This window comes from Sander lucioperca, chromosome 3, assembly GCF_008315115.2.
Source record: "Sander lucioperca isolate FBNREF2018 chromosome 3, SLUC_FBN_1.2, whole genome shotgun sequence".
In the NCBI taxonomy this organism is placed as follows: Eukaryota; Metazoa; Chordata; class Actinopteri; order Perciformes; family Percidae; genus Sander; species Sander lucioperca.
In genome coordinates, this window is record NC_050175.1 from 36,603,444 (window position 1) to 36,617,206 (window position 13,763).

The following is a 13,763-nucleotide window of genomic DNA, read 5'->3' on the forward strand; positions in this document are numbered from 1 at the left end:
CATGTGGCCGCAAAGCGAATGCAGAAGTGCCGTTCACCCTGTTACGAGTTGATGAACCACTGAAACGATTTTGGAAACATTATTTTAAGGTACAAAAGAGTCCTTGGTGTTGCTTTAATTCCACCAATAAGTAATTTCATGGACCCCAAATATGAAAAGTGTCATTCCAAAATGCTGATATATAATAACAAAATAACTTATATATATATATCCTCCTGACAGTAGTTCAAGATAAAAGAATCATCTTTTACATTTAGAGTGAATCATCTCTCAGATGTGAGTGAAATGTGATGCATTTTGGATGCTTGATTTGACGTTCACAAACAACACTGAATTGGGGTGCAAGCTTCCCAAAGAGATGACCTTCTTCCCTCATCATGTGGACATCTTTTCCTTTACCGAGCACACTGTGATTCACTCCTTTGAGAAAAGTTGGCAGCAGCATGCCTGCTTTTATTTTGAAAGCAGTACTCAGAGCAGCTCCCGCTTCACTGTGAGCAGCTTGACGGCGGTGTTTCCCTCTGAGGTGTGATGACCAGACCCGGTCCCGTCTCTTTCCTCTGCACACGGCCGAGCATCCTGAGCTCTCTGCTGCTGCTGCTGCTGCTGCTGCTCACTGGGACTTTTAAACATCACAACCTGGAGCTCAACTGACCCCAAAAACACACCACTGGAGAAGAGTTTGGCTTTGAAAAGAGTGAAGGTATTTCTACAACAGGTGGGCAATATACTTTGTTTTGTTGTTTGGCAAATAGAAAATAAAAAATTTGAAGTCATGAAGAGGAGCTGGTTATTCGATATTATGTTATTTATGTGCATGTGTGCCTTAATAACACTCCTGTTGTTCTCGGGTTGAATTTGACCCTGTTTGAACAAGTTTTTAATATCAGATATATGGGTTTATTTCAAGCAAATTGCACGAAATTACACGCATGGTTCCATAGAAACGCTCTTCGAGTAGAATTAAAGATCAATTTACTACTTTTGTTTAATTGTCGGTGTTTTGTAGCATTTTGAGAGAAAAATTAAATTGTGAAATTGTTTCAAAACAGTATCCTGACTAAACTTTGACATATACCAGTCCGGGATTCTCTCAACATATGCTCTTCTGATTTGAACTATTCAGAATTTCAGCTTTTATTTAGGTATAATTTCATGTAAATGAGATTTATTGGTCATGAATTACAAAAATAAGTGTAAAACTAATAGGTCGGTGTTAGTGGTGAATCTGGTGGTAAAGAAAAAAGAAACAAAAACCTTGAAGAAAACAACAAAAATTCAAAAAAGTGTCAAGAACGTTGAAAAAAAACAGTCTAGAAAAGGTTACATTTTCTTGGTAACACTTTACTTGAAGGTATCTACATAAGAGTGACATGACACTGTCATGAACACATGAACCCTAACCATAACCATAACCATAACATGTCATGACAAAAACCGAATGACACTTACTGAAAGAAGCGTTATGTCATAAACGTTATTACTTGTTTATAATGTTTATGACACGTTCAAGACAGTGTCATGTCACTCTTATGTAGATACCTTCAAGTAAAGTGTAACCGTTTTCTTTATCAGGGAGGACAACACAAGGGTTAAAACAACATTTTAACTAGATATTTATGGTTATTTTTCTACCTTCATATATCCTCATTTGGGCTAATTCACATCCGTGTAATATATTGTAGTACACCGTACATTGTAAAGATTTTAAAACAGGATACAAGATTTTATCTTGTATCCTGTTTTTTAAGTTTCAGTACTACACCTGCCTGAGTCTATTTGTGGATCCATCATCTCTCTCTGTGTTCATTATGAATCATCTTTTTGAAAGAAGAATGATATTTAAAAAAAAAAAAGAAATCAAGGGACTTTATTTGTGTTTTTCACTTGAAAGCAAACGTTTTTATCTCCTGGACAATCAGTAATTCAGCATCATATCCGTGTAATTTGTAGAATTAATACAATAAAAAGCATTAGAATAAACATTAACAAAAGTAACAGTTTGTCTATTGTCAAATTGAAATAAACTACACTAAAACTGAAATAATTCAAACCAAATCTGAACGAATCTGAAAAACAAAATGATTTGATGCTTACAGGAAAACAGTATTTTATCCTAACCATGATATCAACGTACATATTATGGAACCACAAAGTATCAGACAGTAAGTATAACTCACTATGGAGTATCACAGACTCTTTTGTGTAACTTGATTATATTATGAAGCAGACTCAAAAACAGCTCATATTGACGAAAGAACAGCAGAAAGTCAATAAATCTAAAGTCTATATCCACGACGTTCCACTTCCGGGATTGCTCCCTTGCTGCCGGATATTCAGCCACATGTCACTTTTTCCGGCCGAATGTCCGTTACCTTCTGCTTCCTTTGTGTTGGCGTTCTAAACTCTGGTGGATTTCTGAGGACTATGGTTAACTGCTCCTCAGATCTCTGCAGGGTAAATCCAGACAGCTAGCTAGACTATCTGTCCAATCTGAGTTTTCTGTTGCACGACTAAAACTACTTTTGAACATACACGTTCCACCAAAACAAGTTCCTTCCCGAGGCTATTTTGCAGAGGCACCGTGGCTCCGTCCAGCGCTTAGCGCCGCACATTACGATTGTGATTGGTTTAAAGAAATGCCAATAAAAACCAAAGCAGGTTTTTCTCCTATCCCAGAATGCTGTGTGGACTAGCCAGACCCTCCTTCACAGCGCTGTGGAGGAGGGTCTGGCAATGTGAGACTAATAAATCTATAACCTCTGACTACAACGGGTCACCAACATATTCTACATCCACGTGAGAGTGTTACATCTCTATCTTCTTTCCATTTCATTCCTGATTGATCATATGAGAAATGTAAAAAGAGGGACAGGTGAGGATCAAAGGCCTTTCCGGCAACACCTTCAGCCCTCGCCTCCTCCCATCATGCCTCACACCGTTCTGAGTCTCCTGCCTGAATGTTGGCAGTGTTGAGACGTGAGGGAAAGGCGGCTGTTTACTTAGTGCCTGGTGTCGTCAGAGCTGCCATAATACAGGCTTCAGGGGGAACAGATCTGGTCTTATGGGCCCCAGTCTCTCTGGGAGTGGACCTCACCAGCAACTGAATGGGCTCAGTGTGGAGCCGGCCACCAGCACAGCTCACACACACAACTCAGCTGCTAGTCAACTGTCACTTATTCCTAACACCACAGCTCAGTCCTGCTGCATGAAGAGACACTCCCTCCACGTTTCAAAACTTTCAAAAGAGAAAGGTCTTTGGAAAGGGGAACACAAATGTTCAAAAGAGAAAAAGAGGTCCAAGGCACTCTTCTTCTTCACACTCTGAAGAAGGCTGTTTTGTGCCGCTACGCATGGTTTTCTGCCCATCTATTTTTAATGTTCTAAGATTCCGATATGAAATAGCCATTTAAATAAAGGCTTTTAAATTTTTTGCAAGAAGAGTGCCTTGGATCTCTTTTTGTCTTTTGAACATTTGTGTTCCCCTTTCCAAAGAGCACCTCATCTCACTCATCTTTTCTTTGAACTTCTGAGCAGTCCAGACTTTTTTCTTTTTTTTATGAACTTTTTAAAGTTTGAAGAAAGTTAAGGTAAAGAAGCTGGAGATTGAAAGTTAAATAAATAAATTCTGACGTCCAGTTAGACAAAAATATTGCCATTGAAAAGTTTGGAATCAGCTGTTATATCAATGATATTCTTCTCCCCTTCAATAATAACTATTTAGTAACACTTTACTTGAAGGTATCTACATAAGAGTGTCATGACAGTGTCATGAACACATGACCGTTTTCCTTTCCAGAAAACCATTAGTGACCCTCGATCATTATTGAATCACAATGGTGCAATGTGGCTTTAAACATTAAGTTGTAGTGTTGGGGTCAGCCCTACTTTCCCACATTTCTAAGATTTTTCTTAAAATTAGGTTCTATGTTAGGGTTAGGGTTAAGGTTACATTCCATCTGTAGTTCATTGCTACTGGATATTAGGTAGGTGTAATTGGCTACCAAATAGGGAGAAAGGGGGATAAAAATCTGATACAAATTTATGAAAAAGGAAATGTCGGAACATAGGGCCTAATTTTGGAAAGAAATCTTAGAAATGTGGGAACATAGGGCTGTGAGAACATAGGCACGCTCCCGTTGCGTTTTATCTTTGGGCCCTCTGCAGTCTACTCAGTGGTATGATTGCAGATGTTTATAGTATATCAGCTGCTATTCCAATAGTGCTGACCCTAGAGACTAACTTTCTATTGTGAAGTTTGAAGAAGAGTTTTGCTAAAGCAACACGTTGACTGTTACATGTAATTCCAGCTTGTTCAAGGCTGCGTTATTGTGCACTCGGCACTGAAACAGGAAGCTGTTGCTATTTAAATCTGCCCACATTTTGATGCTAAGCTTCCAGTTTCTTCTACCAAGGACTGCTGATTTCTTCCCTTCTTATTGAACGTTGTCTTTGACTTTCTACAACCTAAAAGCATCGAAGACCTTTCAAAAATATGAAGTATCTGACTGGACCCAAACAAGCTTTTGTAGCAGGAGATTTGAATTTTGAATCTGATTTTGAATCAGAACTAGTTCAAGTTCAAGTCAAATTATTGTCAATTGGAATTTTGTTCCTCTGAAATTAATGGGGCAACAAAATCAAAACATGGACAACACAAACAAGACAATAAAACTAACAAAAAGCAACATAGCAGTGGTGGTAGAATTATTAAGATATGTTACTCAAGTAAATGTAACGATAGCACAGCATACTCTATCACATGTGAAGTCCCACATTCAAAATGTTACTTAAGTAAAAGTACAGAAGTATTATCAGCAAAATGTGCTCAAGGTATCAAAAGTAAAAGTACTCATTGTGCAGAAAAACCCTATTCAGTGTGTTATATGTATCTTATATATATTATTGGAATATTATGACTGAGGCCGCCCATTCATCTTATTGTTTTCCTTTATTTTTTATTTAAATATGAGAAAAAAGTAATTGAATGAGAGTTAGCAAAGAAGGCTAACTTCCATCTGTTGTCCCTGGCCAGATGTTAAAAAAGGCAGCACAAAAAAAGTTGAATTAAATGACATATCTATCTACATACTATCAGTGGTGGAAGAAGTATTCAGATCCTTTACTTTAGTAAAAGTACTAATACCTCACTGTAAAAATACTCTGTCAAAGTCCTGCATTGAAAATGTTACTTAAATAAAAGTATGTAAGTATCATCAGGAAAATGTACTTAAAGTATTAAAAGTAAAAGTACTCAATGCAGAAAAATCCTCCCATTTTAGAAACTGGAAACAATCCAAACAGTTGTGTGTTTAATGGTCTAATCATCTCAGCTGGACTTGTAGGCCATTATATTGCTGGGTAGTTTAATTTATGATAAAACATCATATTTTATAAACTACATGTCTTTTGTGTGCAAAACTCTTAATTTGTAAAGTAACTAAAGCTGTCAGATGAATGTAGTGGAGTAAAAAGTACAATATTTCTCTCTGAAATGTAGCGGAGTAGAAGTAGAAAGTGGCATGAAAAAAAAAGACTCAAGTAAAGTACAAGCACCTCAACATTTGGACTTAAGTACAGTACTGGAGTAAATGTACTTAGTTACATTCCACCACGGCATAGTATATATGTGCAATCTCCCTGTTCTTTCTGTCAATTTCACATCATGAACTCAGGTGTCCTCCTTCCTCTCCATCTCTGGCGATAAGTGAGCAATTTGTTCAGCTTGTAGAAAGTGTGTTGGATTTCCGCAGCTCAGAAAAGTTCGCAGGAGCTTGTAGAATCTGTGGTGATAGCCAGAGCTGCATCCCTGCCTGGCAACACGCCTCGAGACAGTTTGTCCAAGACTTTCTGTGCTGTTTACCTCATTTTTCTGTGCTGTTGATGGTCTAAGAGTGTGTGTCGTTTTATCTTTATTTTTCTATTCTATTCTGCGTGTCTTAACTGTCAGAGACAGAATTTATAGTTTATATAATATATATTTATAGTTTAGTTCAAGAGCGTAGGGTTTGTTTCAACATTGGGGGGGCACATTATAGCTGGGGGGGTCTGGGGGTCCTCCCACAAAAACCTTTTTCAGCATCATTTCCTGTGTCTGAAGTCATTGGGAAACATACATTTACTGGTAAGAAGTAGGGCTGGATCTGAATATCCGACTATACGGATATTCATTCGTTGGGTAGGTGTTTGATTTTCAATTTTCAATTTTTTTGTTGTTTTGTTTTTCTTTCAACACTGTAATAAAGTCGCGATGGATTCACCTTTTGGAGAAACCCAACACTAAGAGGCAGGCCTAAGAAGGATATATACATGTTTACCTTTTTTGGGGAGTGGGTTGTGTTTCATATTTTTTGAGGGGGAAGAAATCTACCTCTTCTAAATATTGGTGGGGGGGGGGTGGACATATCCCCTGCATCCCTGCCAAAATCTATGCCTATGGTTTAGCTGTCTCATGTGTCTCTGTCCAAATTAGAACAGTTTGGGTTATTTCACATGAGATATTTCTGTATTTGTGTGGGCTCCATGCACCAATCAGGATTTATCAATATTCAAATCAGAATTTGATTACAGTTACTGGGTTGTTTTGTCACTGTCAATCAAATCTGATCAAACAGATCAGCTGAGTTTTGAGTATTTATAGAGTAACTTAACACAAAATACACTTTTTTTTTTTTATGTCATTGAATTAAATGTACAGTTACTTTATTACACTATCACCCAGTGTAGAGTTCATTGCAACACAAATTGACTGTGTTATGGTTGGAATGCAATACTGAATTTGTGAAGGGGCATATTCTAAAACAGGGGGCAGGTAGCCCACACAAATGCAGAAATGTTATTGTAACTTTGGCAGAAAATAGTATGATCATGGACGCCCAGATAGCTCAGTTGGTCTAGCGGGCGCCCATATATAGAGGTTAACTCCTCGAGGCAGCCGGCCTGGGTTTGACTCCGCCCTGTGGCCCTTTGCTGCATGTCATTCCCCCTCTCTCTCCCCTTTCATGTCTTCAGCTGTCCTGTCAAAAATAAAGGCCAATCGTGGCCGGGTTGGCTCAGTGGGTAGAGCAGGCGCACATATACTGAGAGGTTTATGCCTCGACGCAGAGGTCCAGGGTTTGAATCCGACCTGTGCCATTTTCCTGCATGTCTTCTCCCCTCTCTCTCCCCCAAAAATAATCTTTAAAAAAAGAAAGGCTGAAAATGCCCAAAAAATTATCTTAAAAAAAAAAAAAAAAATAGTATGATCATGTAGGACCCCAGTGCTAAGAAGCTGAGTTATCAGGGCCTTTACGATTTGAAACAGGCCTTTAAAAGTAAAAGTAGCAAAAAGTAAGTTAAGATACGTTTTTGGGTTGTTTGCATGTTTATCAGTGAATTATTTTGTGTTAATATTGCGCAGAGACATATCAAGATGTCTGTGGCATTCAGTACTGTATATTTGATAATGCATGTCTGTGTTCAGTTCTCATGCGTGTGCACATGGACCTGAACAAATATACAAACTGAATTTGTGGAAAGTCTTAGTCTTTCAGTATAGGAGGAGGGAGGAGCAGGAAGTGTTACTCAGGTGGAATAACAGCAAACATTAACTTTTGAAAGAACTCCCACAGAACTTTCCTGTGACCGTTGGTTGTTTGAGAGTGTTGTAATCACTCGGCCAGCCCGTGGATGTTACAGAGATAAGTGGTTGTGTGTTATTCCTTTGGGAAATGAAGTTGCTGTGTAGCTGTTGTGGAGGAAAACTGGAATTGTGTCTGTTTGGGACATCAAACAAGATGGACAAACTTTGACTTTAGGCTAAATGCATCATTTGGATTTGAGTGTTGAGACTTATAAGTAGTGACCCTCCCTCTCTAAGCCCAGAGAGGAAGAATGTTGTCAAAACCAGAAGCATATTCATGCAGACAGAGCAGGCATTCAGGCCAGTGTTCAAACTGTAGATCAGCATCATGTGTTTCCAATGAATGGATGTAACTTTGTGGAGGACTTCCATGTGTATTTTTTAGAGAGAAAGAGACTGTTGTTTACCCATCTTATTATTAGATTCAGTGGCACAGTTAAAACAGTTTTCTTTGAAATTTGATAAATAGTAATAAATTATTAGTTTTTGGTGCAGCTCCAAGATTAATTAATTTATTTTAAAAGTCCCATATCATGCTCATTTTCAGGTTCATAGTTGTATTTTGGGTTTCTACTAGAACACGTTTACAGGCTTTAATGTCCAAAAAACACTTTATTTTTCTCATACTGTCCATCTGAATAATACCTGAATTCACGTTCTGTCTGAAACGCTCCGTTTTAGCGCCTGTCTCTTTAAGACCCACTCCCAAGAAAGTCTAGACTGCTCGGATTGGTTAGCGTTTCGGAGTCTTTCACTTCTAGGCTCTCTGCGTCTCTGCACCGTCATTGCAGCCGGGGAATGACTGTAACGGCACTGTAGCAGCACTTTCTACCTATATATAGTTGGGACATCACAACTGTACGGAAGACCTGACGGCTCGTTTAAAGACACCATTTCTGAATACGGCCTGTGTGCCATGTGTGTTTTCTGTGGATTGAGCTTTTTGATACTTTCACAGTATTTATATAGCACCTCGGCCCCTTTATAGTGAAAAAAGACATGGAAATCTCACTTTACAATATGGGACCTTTAATGTTTATTTGCATAGTATGTAGCATAAACATATTCCACACCACAGCATACATAGCCTAAGCTAATTTGCAATGCCTGTCCATTGATGGGCCTTTAAAATACATTAAATTCAACAACAAATACATAAAAGACAATACAAAACATAAACTCAAGATACTTACATTAAAATGCAAAACTCAGAACTCAACAAGAAAATACAGACAAAAGAAATACAACACAGACTAATACAATAAAGCAATATAAAAGAGGAAGCACCATATTATTCATAACTACATGACGGCTCCCTCTTCAAAAACAGTTTCAGTTGAAGTTTAAAATGATCCCAGTTTGAGTTCAGCAGTTAAGGGAATTCTACAGGTTGATCCCCCGAACAGAAAAAAACTCTGAATGAGGATTTACGTAAGGGCACCTTACAATTCCCATTGGATGCACTGCTGCACTTACTTGTTAAAATACTTTATTTTCTTTTTTGTTGCTGAATTTGAGAAAACTGAAATAACATTACATGCATTTTATATGTATCAGTGATGAAAATGAGAGGAACTTTTACATCCCATCACCAGCATAAAGTGATGTGAAGACACATCTGAGAGGTTGAGAGGTTGGCCTGTAGGGAAATAAAATATCTTAGATGACATCTTTAAAGCTATAGTGCGTAGTTTCTGTCTCCCCCATGAGGATTCGAAGTAATGACAACAAAACTGTTGGCGCGTCCACATGATACAAGCCTTCTGTGATCGCGCACTGCAACACCCCCCCTCACTGCCAAGGAGGACACGGAGGATTAAAAAACATGATGGACTCTTCAGAAGAGGTCATTATCTTCACTCGAGTTTCTGCGCTGGGAAAGTCACCGGACGACACAATCTTCTGAACATAGTCATACTGAGAAATACAGAGAGAGTTGTGTAGAGCTGATAGTCTTAATTAGCTTTGTAGCTACTAATTTGGCGATGAAGTTACGCACTTAAGCTTTACGATGTAGTTAGTTCTTTATGTTCTGTGTGATAATGTTAAATTTAGAGTTTGACTCATAATCATATTACTTGGATTTCTGCTAATTTTCCTTTCTTAAATTCCAGGTGAAATACGATGAGGTGGATTGTGTTGCTGTCTGTGTGTCTACATGTCACCTTAGCAGCATTTGATTACCTTTATGAAGAACACTCATTTATGGGTAAGAAACCATATTTTTTTCTTTAATGTATTAGATGGTCGAAACACCAGTGGCAAAATAATTGGAGCTCAGTGTGTGGTCATCTTCTCTTCAATGCATGTCACTGCCATAACCAGCAGTCCAGTCTTTGGAGTTCATTCACCAGACAACTCTTGCTGATCTTTTCCACAGACCCGGAGGATGTGCTGAGTGTGAGCATTCCTCTGAAGGAGCCACAGCGTCCTCTACTAGGGGCAACATTGCTACTACCGTGTTACTTCGAGGTGTGTAATTATGAGGCTTTTACTAAATGGCAGTTTGTTATGAAACCCAGTATGTTATCCACTGTATATTCCATACTAGGGCTGCACAATATATTGTTTTATATTGTTTTCGTTATGATGATATCAACCGGCGCAAAATACAAAAATCGCAAAAAGTCTGTGACATATCGCAAAATACACACTGAAAATATCAGTATAAAACTGCACTTTAAAATGGAACTGTTGTTCTTTTATTAGTGGTGCCTTTTATATTTCATTTAATATTCAATTTGTTCAATAAAAGAAAGTTGGAAATGATTTTCTTTCATTTGTTTTAAATTTTAGCAGAATACTGAAAGCAACAGAAATGCAGAAGTGAGTACTTTAACATCTGTTTATTTATCACAAGTAAGATCGTTATTGCAACATTCAACAACGTTATCGCATATTTTCCTCATAACGGGTCCTATTCCAGACAATATATATATTTAATGCCACAGCATAACCACGCTCTGGGAAAACAAAATATTATCGTTACGTTATCGTCTAGGGCTTCCAGAGTTTGGTTTACTCGCGCATATGAAACTACAGAAACTGAACGCTAGCCCACCAGGCTGAAAGTAAGTAAAGTAAGTAAGGGCACTGCTTGCTCCATTTTCGACCAGCACAGTCTTTGGTGCAGCATCAATTAGCGTCAACACACTGTTAATAGTTCATTTGTAGACATTTAAGACACGGACAATACCATTAACACAACTTGACATCATCATAGCCTGGCGGTAGGCCAAAATAGCCAATAAGAAAAAGACTGTGCCGGGACAATATAAGGATTTGTATTCTCCGGTTCTTTAAATTCTTTAAAATGTTTACTGGCTGTCACTCACTGGTTTTAGATTTCTATGTTGAAAAACAAAAAAAGCTATTGAAGATTGAAATTGGTGGTTTTGCACTGTTACGATGTCCCTAACTACTGGAGTTTATGGTGAAAGGTGTTGTTGTTTACCACGTAGGACGACACTGTCCCAGACCCCGGAGCTCCCACCATTGCTCCACTCGCTCATCGCATCAAATGGAGCCTCGTCACCAAAGAAAAAGTCACGACTATCCTGGTGGCCTTGGAAGGACAGGTGCGTATCAGCGAGAGCTACCTGGACAGAGTTCATCTGGTGGGCTACCCCATGACTTCTACGGATGCTAGCATCAAGATATCTGAGTTGCGGTCCAGTGACTCAGGAGTCTACCGCTGTGAGGTCCAGCACGGCATCGAGGACAACCACGACATCGTCCATGTGCAGGTTCAAGGTATGAAAATGAGCTGTCGCATCAGTGCCGATACTTTATCAACGACGTTTCATTTCCAGGATTGTTCAGGTGCCGCCGGAAATTCTGCCAGATGTCCTTAATTTTCGGCCAGATGTCTGTCCCTTCCGTTTTCTTTGTGTTGACATTTTAAACTCTGCTCCTCAGATCTCTGCAGGGAAAATCCAGACAGCTAGCTAGACTACGTGTCTAATCTAAATTTTCTGTTGCACGACATTAACAACTTGAATGAGCACATGCTCCACCAAAACAAGTTCCTTCCCGAGGCTATTTTGCAGGGGCACCGTGGCTTCGTCCGGTGCTCAGCGCCACCCAAGACGATTGTGACTGGTTTAAAGAAATGTCAATAAACCCAAGTATGTTGGGGCGGCCTCTAGCTCACCCAGTAAGCGCGTTCGCCCCATGTTCTTGGGTTGGGTTCGAGTCCGACCTGCGGCCCTTTGCTGCGTGTCATCTCCCATCTCTTTCCCCCTTTCATGTCTATCCACTGTCACTATAATAAAGGGAAAAGCCCCAAAAATAATCTTTAAAAAAAAAACCCAAGCATGTTTTTCTCATATCCTGGAATGTTGTGTGGACTAGCCAGACCCTCCTCCGCAGCGCTGTGGAGGAAGGTCTGGCAATGTGGCAGACTAGTGTCGATACAACATATCTGAATATCAAGGAAGCAGGGGATGAGCGGGAGGTTTGCTTCTGGGGCTCCAGTGCCAAATGTTTTCTTAAATGTCCTCGAATCTTTTTTTCTGTTTTTAAAATACCTTCAACTTCGTCATTTACCCCTAGACCTTTAAATCAATGGAGAAAAAGTTATATTACTGGGGAAATGCTGTCATCCATATGTCTGCCCTAACATTGTCATTGTTGCTGCTGCCACTATGCGATTCCCTAAAGAAATCTTAGATAATTGAGTAAATGTTTTTCTGTTGGTCTAATATTCAATTCAGGGTACTGAAGATGACATTTACTTGGCAGGGTTGGGGATCCTTGACTTGCAATTAGAGCTGCCCAGATTATTATGGCATGGATTCAAATGTAGCCGATTTGTCAGCTGAACATTCATTATGTCAACTCTTCTCCAGCATAGTAAAACAAAAATAGGTTTCAAGATTAGTAATGTTACCTACATTATGTAACTTAAAAATAGTAAAATCAGACAATTTTTACCCCTTTTAGGTTGGCAGGAGTCAAAACTAGTCGTCCTCAACATTTGTTGTGTTCTGGTTTCAGAATGATGAAGACAGTTTGAGACAATTAGACACAAAACAGGATGTCGGCTCTACAGGATGATTCCTTGGCAACTATCATGTTTTCGCAAATGATATACAGATTTTTAGGCATTCTATAATTAAATGGCTTGAAAAATAGAAGAAATAGCTGCCGTAAATGGTAAAAAATGGGGGACCCCCCTAGGTTTGGGCTGAGCCTTGAATGTTTATAACTTCTGGCTCCGCACCTGCAAGGAACTAATTTGTTTTGTAATATTTCATACTGTTTTTCTCATTGGTTATACATACATAAACAGAAACTACTATCAGTTTTGAACTCACTGCAAATGCAACTAAATTTAGAGAACAAATGAAAACATCTGTTCCAAGTGATCCTGCAAAGTTTGTTGCCACTCTGCCTATAAGTGGCAGGGAATTGTTCAACTTTTGTTGAGGCCTTCTGAGTACTATCTAGTTTTGTGGTATTGATCAAAAGATTTTACTTGAATTAATTCTCAGTTATACTAAAGTACTTGTTTATCTCTCTAGGTATGGTGTTCCACTACAGGGCCATCATGGGACGCTACACTTTGACTTTTGAAAAGGCAAAAACAGCATGCACCCAGAACAGTGCGGTCATGGCTTCACCTGAACAGCTTCAAGCGGCCTACGATGACGGATTCCACCAGTGTGACGCTGGCTGGCTCTCTGACCAGACAGTCAGGTTGGTTTGTCAACTCTCTTCTACTCCTGGTTAACACATCAGACAAAGACCATTTTGGTTTGGAATCTGCGGGGTTGTGTTGCAGTCTCAACGGCCGCAAACAGAGATCTTTAGCAATACCGACACTGACGCCAATGTTTAGCTGCCTGATTGGGTCATGACGTCTCATTCTCTGAGACAAAGGCTACATTTACATTGCTACGTTTTGGTTTAAACACGAATATCTTTTGCTATGTTCACACCTCGCATTCACACTGCTCTGGCGTTTCAGAGCGCATAAACCGGAAAAATTTGAAAACACTTCTGACCCCGTTTTGGTTTGGAAGCTGCGTTATTGTGTTGCAGTCTCAACAGCCGTAAATGGAGACCTTTGGCAACACCAACACTGACGCGCACTAAAATTCATGTTCTAATGAAAGCGAAAAACACATTAAACTGTATA

The 13,763-nt window shown here is 39.2% G+C and overlaps 1 protein-coding gene across 2 annotated transcripts in view; it reads left to right on the forward strand.

The window, feature by feature from the left end:
* The first annotated feature begins 560 nt into the window (after nucleotides 1–560).
* LOC116067268 (aggrecan core protein-like) overlaps nucleotides 561–13,763 on the forward strand; it is a 32,330-nt gene continuing 19,127 nt past the window's right edge. For both annotated transcript variants that reach the window (XM_031323660.2, XM_035999672.1), the window contains exons 1-5: nucleotides 561–718; nucleotides 9,736–9,830; nucleotides 10,002–10,093; nucleotides 11,083–11,374; nucleotides 13,147–13,321. In XM_031323660.2, coding sequence (XP_031179520.1) covers nucleotides 9,746–9,830; nucleotides 10,002–10,093; nucleotides 11,083–11,374; nucleotides 13,147–13,321 — 644 coding nt within the window. In that variant the 5' untranslated portion in view covers nucleotides 561–718; nucleotides 9,736–9,745. The remainder of the gene's footprint in view (nucleotides 719–9,735; nucleotides 9,831–10,001; nucleotides 10,094–11,082; nucleotides 11,375–13,146; nucleotides 13,322–13,763) is intronic.